This window comes from Plecotus auritus, assembly GCF_963455305.1.
Source record: "Plecotus auritus genome assembly, chromosome: 4".
NCBI lineage: Eukaryota > Metazoa > Chordata > Mammalia > Chiroptera > Vespertilionidae > Plecotus > Plecotus auritus.
This window is the reverse complement of record NC_137775.1, coordinates 120,004,571-120,026,411: the sequence shown is the minus strand read 5'-3', so window position 1 is coordinate 120,026,411 and position 21,841 is coordinate 120,004,571. Positions and strand designations below refer to the sequence as shown.

Here is a 21,841-nt window from a genome sequence, read left to right as displayed (position 1 = left end):
TGCAATATGGCTATGAATCATGAAATAATGTTGTAATGCTCAGGTCAGGTTTTGTACGGTGGGGTTTGGATAGATTCCCTAGTTATGCGGAAAGAATGTGTGTAGAGGAGAAAAACAGTTCTGTTATTTTGTTAAATAAGTTAAACAAAATAACGTGCAAAACACACACTACTTTCTCCTTGGGTGAAATATTTAAGGTCACCTGAGTTCTAGTCCTGCGGCCAGGTGGTATTTTCAGGACAGGTGACCTAGCTTTTAAGGGGTCAAGGGAATGGGACACACCTCGCCCCTTTCCCTACTTCCCCCTCACCCCCCGCTGGGGGGTGGGGCCCCGGGCGCCGCCGAGGCTCCCAGGTGGCCACGGGCGCCGGACCCACCGCAGACCCCTCCCTCCGCGCGGTCCCTCCCTCCGGCCGCCGCGCCGCTCGGTCCTCCACCGCCAGGGGGCGGGCGCGGCTCCCGGCGGCGGGGACCCATTGGCGGCGGCGGGGAAGCGGGGGAGGAGGCCCGGCGGCGAGCTGGCTTCCTCCCGGCCACTGGCGGGGTGCGTGGCGGCCGGAGGCGCTCGGGAGGAAGCGGAGGAGCGCGCGGGAGGTGGCGGTGGCTGCTCCCGGCGGCCCCGGGCAGGACTGACCGCGGGGAGGCCGGAAGGCGGCGCGCTCGACGGAGAGGCGGCCGGGAGGCCGGTGAGACGCGGCGAGGCGAAGGGACCGCGGCCCGGGGAGGGAAGCGTGGCGGGAGGGTCGGGGAGCGCCCAGCTTCTGCTGCATCCTCCCTCACCCCGCGACTGCCGGCCGGGCGATCGCGGCGGGGAGGGCCTGGGCGGGACCGGGCGCCGGGGCGCGGCTGGCCGGCCCGGCCGCTGCCCCGCTCGGTCTCCCCTCCAGGCATCCCGCCCCGGTTCCGCGGAGGGGGCGGCGCCGCACTTGGCACCGGTGGGCGCTGCGCTGGGCGCTGGGCTGCCCCCTGGGCGTGCACTGGACGCGGGGGGCCGGGTGCGGGGAGCAGAAGGGTTGCGGGGGCTCGGCCCGGGGTCGGAATTGTGGGCTGAGTGTCCAGAGGCAGATGGAGTTGCTGTCCGTGGAGCTCACTTGTAAAGTTTTAGTGTCTCTTAAACGAGAGGTACTTTTATTTTTGAACTACCCAGCCCATTGGGGTTGGGTGTCGATGAATGTGCTGCTCCTTCTCCTTATACCCCACTTGTTAGCTAGCCTCACCGTTCCTACCTCGTGTGAGGATGAGTGAGCCCAGATCTAAACGACATCAGGGATGGATTGATGGGTTGGTATTGAGACATCCTGCTGTGGGGTGTGTGTGTGTGTGTGTGTATGTGTGGTTTCATCTGCCTTTGATTTTGTGTGTGTGTGTGTGTGTGTGTATAATGCATAACCACTGTCTAACGGACAGAACCTTTTCTTTATTTCTTTTTATTTAATTAAAAAACATAAGGATACAATGATACTGGATACTATTAGATTGCTTACTAGGTATTGTGCCAAGTTTGTTTCATAGGCACACTTATTTCTTAGAACCTAAAGACTAGGCCCTTTTATCTCTCATTCGCAATTTTACAAAGAAAATATGAACTCCCTGGGGGTTGATACTAACAGTGGATCCCGTACTGTACCCCTTACTCTGTACCCTTTGGACCCTTGACCACCTTAGGGATTAGTGATATCCTGACAGTTTTACAAGTTTTGGGAAACATGACTGTTACAGTCATTCGATTCAGTCAACTACAGACCTATGTCTCAGAAGAGTATGATGGAGCTGAAAAATGTCCTGTCCTGTCCTGGCCGGTGTGTTCAGTGGTTAGAGCAAGGGCTGTTGCATGGAAGGGTTGGCCTGCACCAAAGTGTGGCCGGTTGGATTGGGGTCAAGGGCACATACCTGGGTTGCAGGTTCAATGCAGAGGTTCCATCTCCACCACCCTCCTTGGGGTGGGAGCGGGAGGCAACCAATCCATGTATCTGCTTCATCCATGTATTTTTTTTCTCTTGCCCCTCCAACCCTCCCTTCCACTTCCTTAAAAAAAAAAAAAATCAATGGAAAAAATATCCTCAGGTGAGGACTAACAAAACACAAATTCCTATCACCTAGTGACATAGTACAAGGCATTACTCACCAGTCTGAGGTGGTGCTGTTGTAAGCAGACCTGTGCTGACTGGCATAAAAGCAGGTACAGTTGACCCTTGAACAGCTGGGCCTGGAGGCCTCGATTCCTTCCTGCACAGCAGGAAATCCAGATGTAAGTCTTGCCTTATGCAGTCAGCTTTCCCATCTAGATTCCACCCACTGCAGATTGACAACTGTGGTCTCCCAACCGCAGGTTCCCAACTGCAGAGTCCCAACTGTGGATCAGATATACTGTTTCAGTCCACAGTGAGTTGAAGACCCAGATGTGAAGGGCTGACTGTATTTCTTGGAAAAAAAAATCTGCATAGAAGAGGACCCTCACAGTTCAAACCAGTGTTGTTCAAGGTTCAACTGTATGTATATTCAGTAAATCATACTTGCTAATTATAAGAAACTATTATGTGACCGGTCTATGTATTTACTATCCTATACTTTTTATCATTTTAGAGTGTAGTCTTTTAACTTATTAAAAAGTTTGCTGTATAGCAATATGTCATACTACACCTGCAGCAGCCTATACATCTAATGTTCACTGCATCTCTTGATTGCATCATTTTCTCTTGTGCTGGTTTTGCTGTTTTGTACTATAGCTTGTAGCCTAGGGCAATAGGTCATACCACATAGCCCAGGTGTGTAGTAGGCTGGACCATCTAGTTTTGTGTTAAGTGCACTCTATGATGTTCATCCAAGGACAAAATTGTCTAATGACGCATTTCCCAGAACCTGCTCCCATCATTAAGTGGCACATGATTATTCACACGGGTATTGGAGAGTACCAAGCAACCTCCATTTAACTTAGAAAATAAAAAGTTAATAACATGCCATTCAACACGAAATTAGCAGAGTCAGTGTCCGGCTTTGGGCATACCATTTGCTGTACCTCTTTTAAAGGCTGCCCAGTCTCTTAAGTCATCATCCCTTTCAGTTTTATAAGGTGTTAGAAGCGTTGTTTCACAAATTTTGTGTAATGCTTTCTTATCACATTAAAAACTAGCATTTATTGATAGTAAGAAATAAATAAAATTCAGCCCTGGCTGCGTTGCTCAGTTGGTTAGAGCATTGTCCAGATAGGCTATGGTTACAGGTTTGATATTTTTGGTCAGGGTACATACAAAAATCAACCAATGGCTCTAGCCAATTTGGCTCAGTGGATAGAGCGTCAGCCTGGGGACCGAAGGGTCCCAGGTTCAATTCTGGTCAAGGGCACTTACCTTGGTTGCAGGCTCCTCCCTGGTGGGGTTCAGTGCAGGAGGTAACCAATAGATGCGTTTCTCTCACATCGATATTTCTCTCTCTTTTTCCACATCTCTTCCACACACTCTAAAAATCAGTGGAAAAATATCCTCGGGTGAGGATTAAAAAAAAAAAAAAGAAGAACCAACGAATGCATACGTACATAGGTGGAACAACAAATCGATGTTTCTCTTTCTCCCTCTCCCCCTCCCCCTCCCCCTCCCATTCCCCTCTCTCTAAAAGTCAGTAAATGTTTAAAAGTAAAAAAGTTCAATGCAGTGATTCTCAACCCGAGGACCTTTCAGAACCACCTACAAATGGGACTTTTGATTTTTTAAGTATAAAACAATCTTGCCCTGACCGGTTTGGCTCAGTGGATAGAGCGTCGGCCTGTGGACTGAAGGGTCCCAGGTTCGATTCCAGTCAAGGGCATGTACCTTGGTTGCGGGCACATCCCCAGTGGGGGGTGTGCAGGAGGCAGCTGATCGATGTTTCTAACTATCTCTCTCGCTTCCTCTCTGTAAAAAAATCAATAAAATATATTTAAAAAACAAACACAAAAAAACAATCTTATATTGGATATATTAGTTTTAGATGTACAATATAATGACTTGACATTTTTATAACTTACAGTGTGATCATCCCACTAATTCTAGTAATCATCTGTCTCCATGTAAACTTTTTTAAAAAGGACACACACCAGGTTCCCCCAAAATCCCCAATGTAGGGGCTTCTGTTTAAAAGGAAGTTAAATGAAGAATTAGCACCACTGGGTTAAAGCGACTTTCAAAATACATTTAATGGATGTTTTATTACAGAAATTTAATATGGATTGCTACCTTAAGCATTGCCAACTAGTTAATCTTTTCATAATTAATGAAGCTACATTAAAGAGGAAAAGGCAATTGGAGGGAGGGTCAAAGAGGTAAGAGACTGTTAAGTGGCAAAAAAAAGTAGTGTTCACTGTTGACGATCATAAGAGTCTTCAATTTTTACCACATATTTTAGGTCTTAAATGGTGCGACTCAGTATTTTAAAAAATTTGTGTTCATTTAAAAATGTGAGAGTTCCTACTATGTGCCAGTAATTATTACAGGTATCCTGGAGGCTATGAATAAGACAGCATGGTCCCTCACAAAGCTTTCTCTGAGGCAGTAAGTCAGTCTCTTTTTTTCCTATTTTATACCATTTCCTAAAGTTGAAATGGGCAAGACCCAAGAAGCAAAATATTTTGGTCTTAGGTCTCACAAAAACCCATCTAGCTCAGAGCTTAGTACAATAGCAAAAATTCATCTTGAACTTAGTCCCAAAGGATTCTGTCTTTGGGATCAGATAATCTGGATTTTAAACTGTAGTCCTGCATTTTGTTACTTTGTGAATGGCATTGACCAATTTATTTATTATCATGCATTGCCTTGTTCCAGTGGTCAGCAAACTCATTAGTCAACAGAGCCAAATATCAACAGTACAATGACTGAAATATCTTTTGAGAGCCAAATTTTTTAAACTTAAACTATATAGGTAGGTACATTGTTATTAACTTAACTAGAGGCCCGGTGTATGAAATTCGTGCACAGGGGGGTGTTTGTACCTCAGCCCAGCCTGAACCCTCTCTAATCTGGGACCCCTTGAAGGATCGGGCCTAAACAGGCAGTCAGACATCCCTCTCACAATCCAGGACTGCTGGCTCCCAACCGCTCGCCTGCCTGCCTGCCTGCCTGCCTGATTGCCCTTAACTGCTTCTGCCTGCCAGCATGATCGACGCCTAACTGCTTCCCTGACGGCCTGATTGCCCCTAACTGCCCTCCCCTGCCAGCCTGGTCACTCCTGTTTCCCCTGCAGGTCTGGTCGCCCCCAACTGCCCTCCCCTGCTGGCCTGGTCACCTCTAACTGCCCTCCCCTTCCAGCCTGGTCGCCTGTATCTGCCCTCCCCTGTAGGCCTGATCACCCCCAACTGCCCTCCCCTGAAGGCCTGGTCACCCCTAACTGTCCTCCACTGCAGGCCTGGTCCCCCGCAACTGCCCTCCCTTGAAGGTCTGGTTGCCCACAACTGCCCTCCCCTGCTGGGCAGGTTCCCCCTAACTGCTCTCCCCTGCAGGCCTGGTCCCTCCCAACTGTCCTCCCCTGCAGGCCTGGGTCCCCCCAACTGTCCTCCCCTGCAGGCCTGGTCTCCTCCTACTGCCCTCCTCTGCTGGCCAGGTTTCCCACAACTGCTCTCCCCTGCAGGCCTGGTTCCCCCAACTGCCCTCCTCTGCTGGCCCGGTCACCCCTAACTGCCCTCCCCTGCTGCCCTGATTGCCCACAACTGCCCTCCCCTGCTGACCATCTTGTGGCGGCCATCTTGTGTCCACATGGGGGCAGCCATGGTGTGTGTTGGAGTGACGGTCGATTTGCATATTACTCTTTTATTATATAGGATTAGGGTACTCCTAAGCTGGCCTTTGCTAAAAACGTCCTCTATCTGATTGAGGTACACTCAAGGGGCCAAAGAGCTGCATGTGGCTCGAGAGCCGCTGTTTGCCGACCACTGCCTTGTTCTCTTAATCTGATTGGAGAGATTGGACATGATTCCCAAGATCTTGAAACTTTAAAAGCTTTTATGATTTTTATTCAGCTCCTAAAATATAGTCCACTGATATTTCAGAAGAGGAAATTAAGTGTTCCAGTACCTCTGAGTTTCCACAGTGTTCTTGCTTGAAATTGTTCTTACATTACATTTTCCTTATTTCTAATCTAACTTTTTCATCTGCTGTTTATAATTATTCTGCTTTTACTCTGGTGAGTTTTTCCTTTTCAATTTCCTTTTAAAATTCAATTCATATAACAAAATTCGCCATTTTAAAGTGTACACTTCAGTGGCATTTAGTACATTCACAGAGTTGTGCGGTCATTACTTCTGTTTAGTTCTAAAATATCTTCTTCACCCCAAAAGGAAACCTCATGTCCATTAAGCAGTATGCACCACTCCCTTCCTCCAGCCCCTGGCAACCCCTGCCTTCTGTCTATGGCAGTGGTTCTCAACCTTTCTAATGCCGCGACCCTTTAATACGGTTCCTCATGTTGTGGTGACCCCAACCATAAAATTATTTTCGTTGCTACTTCATAACTGTAATTTTGCTACTGTTATGAATCGTCATGTAAATATCTGTGTCTTCCGATGGTCTTAGGCTCTACAGCAGTGGTTCTCAACCTTGAGAACCACTAGCAGGGTCGCCTAAGACCATCGGAAAACACAGATATTTACATGACGATTCATTAACAGTAGCAAAATTACAGTTATGAAGTAGCAACGAAAATAATTTTTTTTTTAAACTTTTACTTTTTTTTTAAATATATTTTTTATTGATATTTTACAGAGAGGAAGGGAGAGGGATAGAGAGCTAGAAACATCGATGAGAGAGAAACATCGATCAGCTGCCTCCTGCACACCTCCCACTGGGGATGTGCCCGCAACCAAGGTACATGCCCTTGACCGGAATTGAACCCGGGACCCTTCAGTCCGCAGGCCGACGCTCTATCCACTGAGCCAAACCGGTTTCGGCGCAACGAAAATAATTTTATGGTTGGGGATCAACACAACATGAGGAACCGTATTAAAGGGTTGTGGCATTAGAAAGGTTGAGAAACACTGGTCTATGGATTTACCTGTTCTGGATATTTCATGTAAATGGAATCATAAAATATGGGGTCATTTACATCTGGCTTATTTCATTTACTATAATATTTTACGTGTTCATCCATGTGGTGGCATATATTAGGACTTCCTTTCTGTCACTGAATAATATTCCACTATGGGTGCATACTGCATTTTGTTTAGACATTCATCCATCAATAAAACCTGGTGAGTTTTTGTGTGCTAGTGAGAAAAAGTTAGACGGACATCTCCAGCAAAAAGAGTTAGTTCCTGGATTTTCATCCTAAATTCTACAAGGTTCATAAAGGTGGTATCGTGGTATCAGGTGTATTTTACTCCCCGTCAATAACCATCATATGCAGTAAGTGATCTTTAAATGTGTTTTGGAGGAACTGTGATTAGTAAAAATGAATTATTAAATTGCTTCAGAAAATTTCACACTAGAAGCTTCTTACACTTTTTTTTTTTTGCAAATGGCTGCTAACTTGCATTGTTTGGATTTTTTTGTTTGTTTTTTTAGAATTGATGAGCTATCCAGGACACTTGGGCAGATGGAACTGTTATCAGAGAAATGGCATGTATGGCCTTTCTCCTTTGCTAGTGGGCGTGGGGTTCTTGGAGTGCCACTGTAGTAAGCATTTCCAGAGGCCCCCGTGGGAGGATGACATGTGGTAGAAAGCTTTCTTTGTGTGGAATTACATCATTGGGTTTCCAAAGGCCCATTTCCCTTCATCCAGTCCTGGAGGATGTGCAGCTGGGACAGCAGAGCTAGAAGTAAAGCCAGTGGCCAAAGTTTCCTTTCCATGGTGCAGCTGGGTTCAGTTTAGCATTAGGCTAGTTTACCATTAGTCCATTGTGTGTGGCATCCACAGGCAGTCGGACATCCCTCGAGGGGTCCCATATTGGAGAGGGTGCAGGCTGGGCTGAGGGACACCCCTTCCCCTGTGCACGAATTTCGTGCACCGGGCCTCTAGTTTATAAGTAACAACGGTGTCAGAATCACTCTGCTCCATATTTGTTCACATGGGAGGTCTGACTGACAGAATTACGTTTTCCTTGCAGTTCTGCAGATTAAAGGCAGTAAAGTGCGGTGGATATGTAGGGGAGTTCTTAAACATCCAGTCACAATAGGAACCTGTAACTTCTTATTTGGTAGAATGTAAAATAGCTGCATGGGATGAAGATAGTTATAATGTATGTAAATTTCTTTCATCCCTTTTTGTAGCAGTTTATTAACTGGATACTTCTTTACCCAACTTACGTTAAACTTAGAGTTAAAACGTATTTAGTTTTATTTTTGTCAGTATTGTCAATAATATCTTTATATATATATATATATATATATTAATATATTTTATTGATATTTTACAGAGAGGAAGGGAGAGGGATAGAGAGCTAGAAACATCGATGAGAGAGAAACATCGATCAGCTGCCTCCTGCACACACCCCACTGGGGATGTGCCCGCAACCAAGGTACATGCCCTTGACCGGAATCGAACCCGGGACCCTTCAGTCCGCAGGCCGACGCTCTATCTACTGAGCCAAACCGGTTTTGGCAATAATATCTTTATTTCTATCCTTTATCACCCTTCCTCCTCTTAGATGGATGGTATAGTGTAAGATTAAATTAGTTTATATTACAACTGTTTATTTTTATTAAATTTATTGGGGTGACATTGGTTAAGATCTTAAAGGTTTCAAGTGTACATTTCTATGAGACATGATCTGTATATTGCATTGTGTGTCCACCACTCAAAGTCAAATCATCTTCCATCACCATATATTTGGCCTCCTTTACCTTTTCGTATTATAGTTGTTTAGTCAACAGTTGTAGAACTCTGAAGGAGCAGGCAAAACTAAATGTCACTTTGTCTTGTTTTCTGTTTGGGGGATGTCTGTGCTCTCCATTACAGAAATCTATCACTGTTTCATTTCTTCAACTGGATTATGACTTTTTAAGCAAAATTCTGCTTTGGTCGATGAGGAAAAACTGCAGGCAAACATCTGGGTAATGTTTATATAACGCTGTTGTAACCATCGCAGACAGTTTTCCCTGCTCTGTTCTTTAGCATGTTCTCCAGTGTTATTTACTGCCGCCTCCCTCCTCACCCCCACGGAGGACCTGATCCAGTCAGGCTGATCGCCATTCTTTGTAAAGGAGAGAAGGAAAATTCTGGTCATATGAATTTTACCTTTGGGCTTTTTTGGCGTAGAATTTTAATCCTTACTCCTAGGGATTCTGGGCTGAGGAATTTGTATTTTAGAAAGCCCACAGGTAATTCTGGGGTCCATGCTGTGGGTGACATTGCAGTTAGGGCTTCAAAAAACCAGATACCATGTTTCATTGAATCTAAGGTGTTTGTAAGGTACACCATTATTTTATATGCTACTAAGAAAAAAATGTGGTGAGCCTAATCCTGATTTAAGACATGTTACATGAGGGAAGTAGCGTGCACTTTAGAATCAGCAAAATAGAGTGAGCCACAGGCCCCTCTTTGTTATGATAAAAGGTTTTTAGGAAGCATAGAAATTATGAAATAAAGTAATTATAATGCAACATTTCTTCAGACCTTTTACTATGTAAAATATTTGTTTATAATAAACTTTAATATAAGGTGTCCTTACTTGACATTTATTTGTTATGATGATTGTACTGATGACTGTTTTCCTCCATTTCTTTCGTTTGTGATCTGATTCTTTGACGCCGCTTTTTCATTGCTTCCCTGAGTTGGTAAGGTAGATTTGTGTGCTAGGTTTCCAATATGGCCCAGTGGGTCTGCCTCCCCAGTTAACCTGAGGTGGACACTCTTGGTGCACCCCTTTGTGGACTGTGTGTACAGCCTTCTTGTAATTAAGTCTTTACTGTTGTTGGTATCACTGGGAAGAATTGACCTCCAGGCCAGTTGGCTGTAAGGATCAGCTGTGTCTATGCTGGGAGAAGTTCGGTGCTGGAGACAGCCTTACAGGATTAGACTTGCCAAATTGCAATAGCCTCTGTGCTCAGCTTGGATGGGGTGGAGTCTCAGTCTTGGCTTCCCGTCAGCCTTGCCCTTGCGCGCACGTGCGTGCCTTCAGACCTCTGCCTTCCCGGCTCCCGAGTCTCTGCCTGAGAGTCCAGACTCCCCCCACAAGAGCGTGGGTCCCCAGGGGCTCGCCTGGAACTGGGGTTCACTGCAGTCAGAACTGGGGCTCAGTGCAGTCAGGAGCCTCCGACTCCCTTCCACTAGGGAAAGCCTGTGGCAACCTCCGCAGCCTTTGTGCGCACTGGCGCGCGCGCACTTTCAGTCCTCCGCCTTCCCCGGCTCCCGAGTCTCCGCCCGAGAGTCCAGACTCCCCCTGTAAGAGCGTGGGTCCCCAGGGGCTCACCCGGAACTGGGGTTCAGTGCAGTCAGAACTGGGGTTCAGTGCGGTCAGGGGCTTCCTTCCCCCTTCCGCCAGAGAAAGTCAGCCAGGCTCTCAGCCGCCCTTCCTCTCTGCGCGCACAAAGACCCTTTGCCGTACCTCCAATTCTCTGTGAGCTTTTCTCTTTCCTTCTAGTTGTAGAATTTTCACTCAGCCAGCTTTCCTGTGGTTCTGGATGGTGTCCGTTCTGTCTTTTAGTTGTTGTTTTGAAATTGTTGTGCCAGGCAGCAGTTTAGGTGTTTACCTATGCCGCCATCTTGGTTTCTCTGATGACTGTTTTAAAATACAGTTTAGCTCTATTCTAGGCTATCATGCACTCCAGTTTGGCCCATATTATTTTCAGTTGATGGTTGATGGCTCAGTTTATAAGAACATTATTTCTAGCTTGTTTGTATTTTAGTGATTTCCATTTGTAATTACAGTCCTCTGAAATACTTAATGTCACTTTGACATTGGGTATGGCTCGGCCATTTAATTATCTTTATCACCTCCCACCCCCCAATCCTCATTAAGGGCAGCGAGCTGTTTATAAGCATATTTACCAGCCACCAATTGTCCCTCTCATGAATAGTTTATGATGTAGTGAAAATAATCAGGGTTAAGCACCAGACATTTGTCAGCGTGAACCTGAGCTCTGGCCATCGTTTTAGGTATGTTGGGTATTGAAGGAGAGAATATCTGTGGGTGAGAACAAATCTGTCTACACGAATGAAATGGCAGTGAAGGACAAACCCACCTGCTCATGGTGCTTCCTTCCTTGGCATCATCTTGGAAAATAAATTGTCTTTGTCAGGAAAAAGTTGCTTAGCTATATATTAGACTTGGGAGGGGAGCAGAGCATGTGCCCATTTAGTTTTTAATCATTGGAAGTAAGTGCTTGTTGATCAATGGAAATATTTCAGAAATCTGATACCTCGCTTGTGAAGCAGTAAGAAGTTTAGGTCTCTTCAGCTGAGGCATGTTGAAGGAGCAGTACTACAGAAATCCTCATGTTGAGATGACCCATGCTGAAATACTTTTAATCCCAGAATGTAGTGTGTGTGTGACCGGTCTGTTGGGTTTGACTTTGACAAGAACTAAATGCTGAGGTGTCCTAAATTGAGTGACAGCAGGCTGGGATGAGAGGTGGATCAGTTAATAACTGACTGCAGGGCAGAAGCAAGGGAAGACGCTCATTCCTGATGTGTGTTGACACTGAATGAACTCCCAGGGAGCTCTTTCTGGATTATCTAGAGGGAATAGTCCAACAGCCCACCGCCACACGCCACAGACCCCCGGGGCACCTCTGTTTCTTGCTCACACGTGATCTTCTCTTACTGTTGCCCACACCCAGTCCTAAAGAGCAAACACTTCCTTAGGGACTCTGCACCCATCCCAGCACTAGCTCTGCCTTCCCGTCTCTCACACCCTTTATCTGAGCCAATGTAAGTTCCTTCAGATGCCTTACATCTTACTTCCCCAAACTGTTCTCATCAAAGAGCCCCCTCAGCTCCCCCACTGAGGACTGTCCTCTCCCCTGGCTGCTGCTGCTGGCGCAGGCTGCCTGCCCCAGGACCTGGTGATTTTTCTGCCCAGCATCTGACTCAACTCAGCCCTTCCTTTTAGAAGAGCTTGTGGCTGTGAAAGTTTTTGTGTAACAGTGAACACTCTCCACTGAGACAGTGGGGCAGCGTTGGTCTAAGCAGGGCACTTGCATGATTTAGCAGGACACCTTTGCCAACCGGTTTTTTACTGGAATTGTAGTTATATTGGATCATTTTTTATTCTTAAAAGGATGGTGTTTTATCTAGCTGCTGTAGATCAGATGGAGGCTTTCTAAAGTGTTACTTTCTCCATTCACTGCCAGGAGAGCCCTCTCTTCCCCAGCCCCCCACCCCCAAAAAAGGCATAGCTAAGATCACCCACACCTCGTTTTCTCAATGACTCTGTGTGGATTTGAAAGCTGGACAGTGAAAAGGCTGATAGGACAAAACAAAGTGTTCAATCGAAATATGCTGTAGATGGCCAGCTTCATGTTGGGAAGGGAAGATTGTTTTTCCTTCTTTTTTTGAAGAGGATTCATTATTGTTTCTCATGGAGTATATGCTTTTTAAAAATTTATTTTTATTGTTGATGGTATTACAGATGTCACCCATTCTCCCCCCCATTAACCCCTGTCCGCCCAACTCCCACCCAACCCCAGGCCTTCACCGCACTATTGTCTGGGTCCATGGGCTATGCATATAAGTTCTTTGGTTAATCTTTTCTCACCCCTCACATCCCTCCTCTCAGAAATATGTCAGTCTGATCCATGCTTCCATGTCTCTGGATCTATTTTGTTTGTCAGTTTATGTTGTTCATTAGATTCCACATATGAGTGAGATAATGTGATATTTGTCTTTCTCTGACTGGCTTATTTCACTTAGCATAATCTTCATGTACATCCATGCTGTCTCCAAGGATAAGAGATTCTTCTTCTTTTTTTTTTTTTTTTTACAGCTGCATAGTATTCCATAGTGTAAATGTACCACAGTGTTTTTATACACTCATCTACTGATGGGGACTTGGGCTGTTTCCATCTTAGCTGTTGTAAATGGCTCTGCTATGAACATAGGGGTGCATAGATTCTTTCTGATTGGTGTTTCGGGATTCTTAGGATGTATTCCCTGTAGTGGGATTGCTGGATCAAATGACAGTTCTATTTTTAGTTTTTTGAGGAAACGCCATACTGCATTCCCACCAACAGTGTTCTAGGATTCCCTTTTCTCCATATCCTCACCAGCACTTGCTGTTTGTTGATTTATTGATGGTAGCCATTCTGGCAGGTGTGAGGTGATACTTGATTGTATTTTTAATTTAAAAATATTTTTATTGATTTCAGAGAGGAAGGGAGGGAGAGATAGAAACATCAGTGATGAGAAAGAATCATTGATTGGCTGCCTCCTGCATGCCCCCTACTAGTAGTAGGATTGAGCTTGCAACCCAGGCATGTGCCCTGATGGGAAATCGAACCATTACCTCCTGGTTCATAGGTTGTCACTCAACCCTGAGCCACGCTGGCTGGGCTGTAGTTTTAATTTGAATTTCTGGCCCTGGTCCTGGCACGTGAGGGAGGCAATCAGTTGTTGTGTCTCTCACATCGATGTTTCATTCTCTCTCCCCTTCCCTCCTTCCACTTTCTCTAAAAAATCAATGGAAAAATATCCTCAGGTGAGGATTAACAACAGCAAAAAAATGAAATACATCAGTGGATGTGTTTGTGTGCTTCACTTTCTTCTGTTCTTCCTGTCTTTGAGGAAGGTCCTAATGCACAAAGCTTAGTCATTTTGTCAGATCTCTGAAGTGGTTGCTGGCAGCAGAGATTAGCAGTTCCCAGAGCAATTTGCAAAAGCAAGATTGATTGGCATGGAATTTTGTCAACAAGCTCTTATATTAGACTATCTCAGTGAGCTGCTGGGGTGAAAGGGAAGTGGATTGGTTTGTAGTATTAGCTTCTTGCCCTTCATACGACCTTAGACAAATCACTTGACTTGGTTTATAATGCCATCCTAATACCCACTACACTAGAGAGCTATTGGGAAGATTTCATAAAATAAGAATGTGTGTGAATCACTCTGCTGTCCACATTATATTACCTGGTTTATGTTAACTGCCAAGGCCTTCCCCTCCTGGTAAGTGATTATTTTTATGGCTTATTCTGTTTACATAGAATGGTGTTCTTATAATTCACATGCTGTAGCAGGAGTTCATTTCTCAAGGAAAGAATGAAAGTATTGCTTGACCTGGGTATTTATCTGTTTTTCCTGAAGTTGATTGATTCTAGGACAATATCTACTTTTTCAGCCCGATTTTCACAAAACTTACTAAAGTAGATAATTGGGCTAAAGGAAGTGTTTAAATTATAAGACATTCAAAGCAACCCAGTGTGTCATTTTGAGACCCTAATTTAGTCTCTCTTCAGGCTAGGGCTAGGCCACGTGCTCAGTCAGTGTTTATCCACAACAGTGTCTCACTGCCCAGGGGTCACCGTGACCGTCCTTTCAGTGGGCTCTCAGGTGACTGTGCACTTTACATGTTAACAACAGGATTTGGTTCAGTCATTTATCTAAAACTCAAAAACTTGTTTTGGCCTATTTGTATTTCACAAATGTACTGTCAATGTTGCTTTTTGTGTTTTTGCTGTAATCTACCCTAAAAGTATTGTTTCATACCATAAATATTCTAGTTGTGGTAAATGGATCTAATTTCTATATCTCTACCTTTTAATGAGCATACACAAAAAATTATAAATTATTTTACCTGTAGCTTCTGGATTAAAGAGATTTGAGTTTCTAGCAGAGGCTTCTTAACCTGGTGTTCATTTTCTCTGGACTTGTTTAATTCCTACCTGGGGGTTGGAGGTTCAGCCTCAGGTTTATACAAGATCCCATTAAGTTTTTGCTGCCCTCCCTCCTCCCCCCAAGATAATTATGTGTAATGAATTTCCTTGTATTTACTTTTTATTTTTTTATGTATTTATTTAAATTTATTTATTTTAGAGAGAGAGAAACTGATTTGTTGTTCCACTTAATTATGCATTCATCGGCTGCTTCTTGTATGTGTCTTGATAGGGAATCAAACCTGCAACCTTGGTGGATAGGAACAATGATCTAACCAACTGACCTACCCAGCCTGGGCATGATTTTCCTTGTTTTTTAAATATCCTCTTAAGAAGACAAGTTAGGAACAAGTTTGAATTAACACATCGCAAACAGATGCTCCTTGATTTGCTCTTAGATATATTCAATAATCTTTCCTTATGCTGATTTACACTCTTACATAATTAATTTGCTTCTTTTTATAAAAAATACTAGAGGCCCAGTGCACGAAATTCCTGCACGGGGGTGTGTGTCCCTCAGCCCAGCCTGCACCCTCTCCAATCTGGGACCCCTCGAGGGATGGGATCGGGCCTAAACGGGCAGTCGGACATCCCTCTCATAATCCAGGACGGCTGGCTCCCAACTGCTCGCCTGCCTGCCTTCCTGATTGCCCCTAACCACTTCTGCCTGCCAGCCTGATCACCCCCTAACCACTCCCCTGCCAGCCTGATTGATGCCTAACTGCTCCCCTGCCAGCCTGTTTGCCCCAACTGCCCTCCCCTGCAGGCCTGGTCACCCTTAACTGCCCTACCCTGCAGGCCTGGACCCCCCCAACTGCCCTTCCCTGCAGGCCCAGTCGCCCCCAACTGCCCTCCCCTGCAGGCTTGATCACCCACAACTGCCCTCCCTTCCAGGCCTGGTCCCTCCCAACTGCCCTCCCCTGCTGGCCATCTTGTGGTGGCCATCTTTGACCACATGGGGGCAGGATCTTTGACCACATGGGGGCAGCCATCTTATGTGTTGGAGTGATGGTCAATCTGCATATTACTCTTTTATTAGATAGGATTTTTATTGATTCAGAGAGGGAGAGAGAGATAGAAACATCAGTGATGAAAGCGAATCATGGATTGGCTGCTTCTTTCACTCACCACACTAGGGATTGAGCCCACGACCCGGCCATGTACACCAGGAATCGAACTGTGACCTCCTGGTTCATAGGTCGACTCTCAACCACTGAGCCACGCTGGCCGAGCCAAATTTGCTTCTTAAACTAATTAAAAATGTGTTATGACTGACATTAGATAAGACTTTAGAGATTTCACCAAGTGTTCTTCTCTGAGAAATTTAATGGAAAACATGAATTCGGCAACACGGTTGTAGTTGCTTATAATTGCAGCCTTCCTAGTGATGAGTTTGGAAGCAGGCCTGTTAGGCAGTGCAGAGAGATAGCAGGTGTATGAGGCAGTGACTTTAATTATACAGGGGTGGCCCCCTCGCAGGTAATGGAAACAGTAAGAAGAACAGGAAGTGCATTTGCCCAACTGCTTATCACACTTTCAAAGAAGTCTTCCTAGGCCACACTCAGATAAGAGTGAAGTTACTTTGGAGCATTAGCTGGGAGGAAAGGCATGTGAACACAGTATCCATTTTTCCTAGAAGTCAAAAGAGGATTTGTAACCACCTGGGCTTTTCATGTGAAAAGCCAATAGTTTTTCTGTTTGTTTGTTTGTTATTTTTTTTTTCTGCCTTTATGGGATGGTTTGTGGATATTTCAGAATCTTTTCTTTCCTTTTGGTATTATCCAAGCCTGTGGCTAAGTAGGTAGTTTAAATAGATATAGAACATTGACTTTTTAAAATATTTATCTTTATGGTTGAAAGTATTATCGATGTCCCATTTTTTCCTCATTGACCCCCCAGGCCTTGCCCACACTATAATCTGTGTCCATGGGTTATACATATATGCATGTAAGTACTTTGGTTAATCTCTTGCCCTGCCCTTCCCTCTGAGATACGTCAGTCTGTTGCATGCTTCCATGTCTCTGGATCTATTTTGTTTGTCAGTTTAATTTGTTCATTCGATTCCACTCAAATTTAAGTGACTTTTCCTATTATGTAGAAGGTGTTCAGATAACTGACAAAGGAAAATAAATCAATAATGCTCACTTCAGCATTAGTTCAAGTGTTGATGTTTTCTTAAAACAGGGTAGATAGGGCAGGAGAAAGAGTTCGCATAATGGCATTGACCCCTTGTATGTTCACTCCTGTACTCCTGGGTGAACAAAGAAACTGGTGCCTCACTTCCTTTCACTGTCCTTCAGGGGTCGGGCATTATTTTTATTTGAAGCAGAATCTGTGTTATTAGGTCAGACTTCATCATCAAAACATCAGTATGAAAATATAGTCTAAAATAAAGATGTATTTTTACACTTGACCTTAGCCAAAAGGCTGAGAAGTGATAATAACGATGTATTTTTTATTAATGTGATTCATTAATCAAAATTTTCTTTTGAATTCCCTTCCTGTACAATAGACTGAGTAGGCTGCAGTAGCTGCCCAGCTAAACTTGGGCATGCATTTCCTGTTAATCTCAGTCATTTGTTTTTTTTTCCATTTGCTTTTTAAAATTTCCTGTCAAACTCATTTACTTGCTTTTCTATTTGCTTAAAAAATTTTTTCCTATCTTGAGTTTTTTCTTAGGAGGGAAATGTACATACACAGATTTTTTTTTTCCAGTATCTCTTTCTTGTTATTAAGATAATACCAAAGGGTAATTTCTTCATTGATGGATAACACACACTATTAATAATAATTGCTGGAATATTTAAAATTGTAATTCTCTACTTCTGAATGTGTTCTTTTACAAACTTAAAATGAAAACATGAAGAGGAAGAGAACCCTGATATTAAAATAAGAAGCTTTTGTTGTAAGTGGCATTACATAGTGGAGTGAGCCCTGGAGTGGGAGGCAGCAGACCCAAATCCTAGTCCCATTCTCCAATTAATTTGTTCCATCACTGGAAAAGCATCTTAACTTCTTTGGACCTCAACTTCAAACTGCAAATTTGGAGCTAAATATACGAAGTTCCTCATGGATGCAGAAATCACTGAGAGGAGTAAGGCGTTATCTTCTCTTCGCTAACATTATGGCAGTTTTCCCCTCGTGTTCGTTCAGTGGGGAGCTGGGCACACCACAGTGGAAGACATGACTCTCACAGTGGCTGTATGGTCCAGCCGAAGGAGACAGACCCAGTGACAAGTTTCCCATTAGATGCCAATATTGGTAGAATCTTAGAAATGTCATGACGCTTAGTTTAATAAATAGACTCCAAACTCAGTCTGAGGAGGAATGTTCCTTCTAGATCTAATGCTGTTGCCTTTTCTTTTGATTTTAGGAGCTTATTTAATGAAAAGTGCCAAAGACTGAAAAACCAAACATGAGGGTAGCAGGTAAGATAACTATGTCAACTCAATAGAAATAATTTTGCTTGTTGTGTAACCTGTTTGTTTAGTAATGATGAAAGGATGGGTTAAATAATCTTTTCCTGTATTGAATGCAAAGCTGAAATACAACAAACTAAATAATCAGTTAGCCTCTTTATATTTTTTTGTTGTTAATCCTCACTCAAGGGTATTTTCCTATTGATTTTTAGAGAAAGTGGGAGGGAGGGAGGGAGGGAGGAAGGGGGAGAGTGAAAAACGTCGATGTGAGAGAGACTCATCGGTTGGTTGCCTCCTGCACTCACTCGGAGTCGGATAGGGGATTGAACCTGCACGAGAATCAAACCTGAGACCCTTCAGTTCATGGGCCGAAGTTCTAACCACTGAGCCATGCCAGCCAGGGTAGTCTCTTTACTTTTTTAAAAAATATATATATTTTCATTGATTTCAAAGAGGCAGGGAGAGGGAGAGAGAGATAAAAGCATCATTGATGAGAGAGAATCATTGATTGGCTGCCTCCTGCACCTCCCCACCCCCAACTAAGGATGGAGCCCGCAACCCGGGCATATGTCCTGATTGGGAATCAAACGGAATCAAACCATGACCTCCTGGTCGATGCTCAGCCACTGAGCCACATTGGCCAGGGCTAGCCTCTTTACTTTCTTATGTAGGTGGCAAATCACAATTTGGACATTAATGGGTGTTACATAAGTGTTTGGGAGCACTTTCATTGAAATTATTTATGCTAAATATTTTGAGTTATGGCTTTAATGTTCATATTCTTATACATTAAGTTTATTTACTAAATAATACATAGATAATGTTCATATAAAGAACAATCTGACAACCTTGGGGGGCTGCTATCTGTTTTTGTTAAGTTCTAACTTGTTAAGGAAAATGAGCTATAAAGTTTAAAAGCTTAAATTTTTTTAATGAGTATGAATAAATTAAAACTGTATGTAAAGGATTCAATAAAATGTGTTTTGCGTGTGACTTATGTACAGGGTGGGGCAAAAGTAGTTTACGGTTGTTCGTATGGAAAATAATACCATCATTAATAAATAACACAAGAACAGTGTTTCGTGTACTCACAACTGTAAACCTACTTTTGCCCCCCTCTGTGTTTGCTAGTTCAAGTTCAGTCTGCCTAAATGAGATTATGCATAGGCACATCTGTTTCTTAGGCAGCATATTGAGGAAATTGAAAAACACCACTTGATGTTCATAGTGTTAAGGTAAGTTATCCTTAAACATTTTAAAAAGACAAATGCATAATATCTGGAGGGGCTGATGACCCTCCTCTTCCTACCTATAGTGAAAATAGGTGTGATCTGCTCTAACTGGTTTGGCTCAGTGGATAGAGGGTCGGCCCACGAACTAAAGGGTCCCAGGTTCGATTCTGGCATGGACATATACTACCTTGGTTGTGGGCTCAGTCCCCATAAGGGGCCTGCAGGAGGCAGCTGATCGATGTTTCTCATTGATGGTTCTAACTTTCTGTCCATCTCCCTTCTTCTGAAAAATCAATAAAATACATTTTAAGGAATAAAAATAAAGAAAGAAAAGGAAAGGGAAAGGGAAAGGGAAGAAAGAAAAGTGATTTTTCTGCACCCACCCAGCCTCCAGCACAGCCCAGGCCCTGGAAGGAGTGTACACTTTACATAGAAACTTCTGAGTGTGTGTCCAACATAGGCGATAACTTGTAATTCTCAAAATCAAGATAGTCATTCTTTTAATTATCATCTTCTTGCCAGCAAACAAAATATTTTCCTAAGGGAGCATCTAAGAACCTAAAATCAAGGTGGGTGGGCAAACAAGTCTTGCTTTAGCCCTACTTATGTAGAATCAAGTACAGGTGATTAAACATCATGATTATTAAGCAAAGATTACTGAGGGGTGTTCACTAATGCTTTTGTAGAAATTTGAAAATCTAGATCTCTTGGTCATGAACTTACAAAAAATATTCCTTTTGAGTAACTGTACAACTATTAAAGAAAAATCTTTACAGAAACCAAGTGCTTGTGGTTTTAAAAAGTTATAATGTCTTTTTTTTTCTTTTTAGCAAAAATATGACCTTTGAGTACAGTAGGATTGCGATTACATATTTCCAGATGATTTTTTTAAAGTATATTATTTAACTAAGCATGGTTATTTGAAATAATCAAAGCAAATTTCCCTTTCTCACATAATTCTACATTCATTCTAGTTCAAATGAACATTGTCATCTAGTTCATTTTTCTGATTCTGACCGTTATTACCAAGGCTAATTGATGAGTAATTACTCACTGAGTGATGCTTATTTTATGTTTGGCTCTGTTCTTAGTGTAGTTCTTCAAGGCCTTGCTTTCAATGAGTGAATAAGGAAGAGTAGCTGTTAGTTTATTGCTTTCAAACTAATTAATCCTTCTAATTTTAAAAACCATTCTGGTTGCTTTGAAATATGCTTACAGTCATTATTCATACAGTGAGGCATCAGTATCTAAAGTCTATGCTTTTTGATTTGTAAAAAATAGGGACACACTCACTCTGTTGTTTGATTAGTGCAGCTCATGGCTGGAAGGAAGAGGGAATCTCATGGAAATTTATGAATGAGAACTGTGGTGTGGCATGGGTAGGCCCTTCCAAGTTCAGAATTGCATGGTGATCAGCTCTGGAAGAGCTCCGTAACAGACATCCCAGAACTCTGCCATTACGGAGGCTCTGCTAGCCTTCACCTGCCTGCTCCTCAGGGACCACCTGCTTGTTCTATTACGGTTGGTTTCTCCACCTTGAACTTCTTTCTCCCTTAGAGCTTTTGTGTCCTCCTAGATCCTCTGATGGTCCAGTATAAGTGAATATGTCATGGTTTAAGACTGAGTTCTACTACTGATGAGTTATGTGAACTTAGGCAAGTGGTCAAAATTCTTAGCTTTGTCCCTCTTATTTGTAAAGGGAAAATACTATCTTAAAAAGCTGTGCAAATGAGATTATGCTTATAAAGCATTTAGCTCTATAGTAGACAGTCAGTAAATGGTGTATGTCTGTGCATCCGTGTTTGTGGTATGTAGATTTGTGTGTGTGTGTGTGTGTGTGTATATATATATATATATATATATATATATATATATATGGCTTGCTTAGCATAGACTCCAGTTTAGCTTAGTATTGAATTCATTCTAGAACTTCCATGTATTATAAACTTGATATTTTAACATTACAGTCTTGAGCAATGAAGGGTTTTTTTAAAAATATATTTTATTAATTTTTTATAGAGAGGAAGGGAGAGGGATAGAGAGTTAGAAACATCAAATCGATCAGCTGCCTCCTGCACACCCCCTACTGGGGATGTGCCCGCAACCAAGGTACATGCCTTGACTGGAATCCAACCTGGGACCCTTCAGTCCCCAGGCCGATGCTCTATCCACTGAGCCAGTGGTCGGCGAGCAATGAAGGTTTTATCTGTCTGCTTTAAGGGACAGGGAAAGGTGATCTCTAATTGCACCTGTCCATGCTTGCGAGGAAATGAGATGTTAACCCATCATGTGATAGAGGTCTTAAATGATCAGGAAGGAATATGCCACCTGTTTCCACTCATCTATTTAGTAAACACTTGCTGAGAGTATTACTATGTGCCAGGCACTCTGCTGCATCCTGCCGGGGGAAGGTTTCAAAGCCTTGTGG

At 43.4% G+C, this 21,841-nt stretch overlaps 1 protein-coding gene across 1 annotated transcript in view; it reads left to right on the top strand.

Moving 5' to 3' along the window:
* The first annotated feature begins 481 nt into the window (after positions 1–481).
* FAM3C (FAM3 metabolism regulating signaling molecule C) overlaps positions 482–21,841 on the top strand; it is a 59,274-nt gene continuing 37,914 nt past the window's right edge. Inside the window, exons 1-2 of the mRNA XM_080663762.1 lie at positions 482–686; positions 18,136–18,190. Of these exons, the coding sequence (XP_080519888.1) occupies positions 18,178–18,190 (13 nt within the window). The 5' untranslated portion in view covers positions 482–686; positions 18,136–18,177. The remainder of the gene's footprint in view (positions 687–18,135; positions 18,191–21,841) is intronic.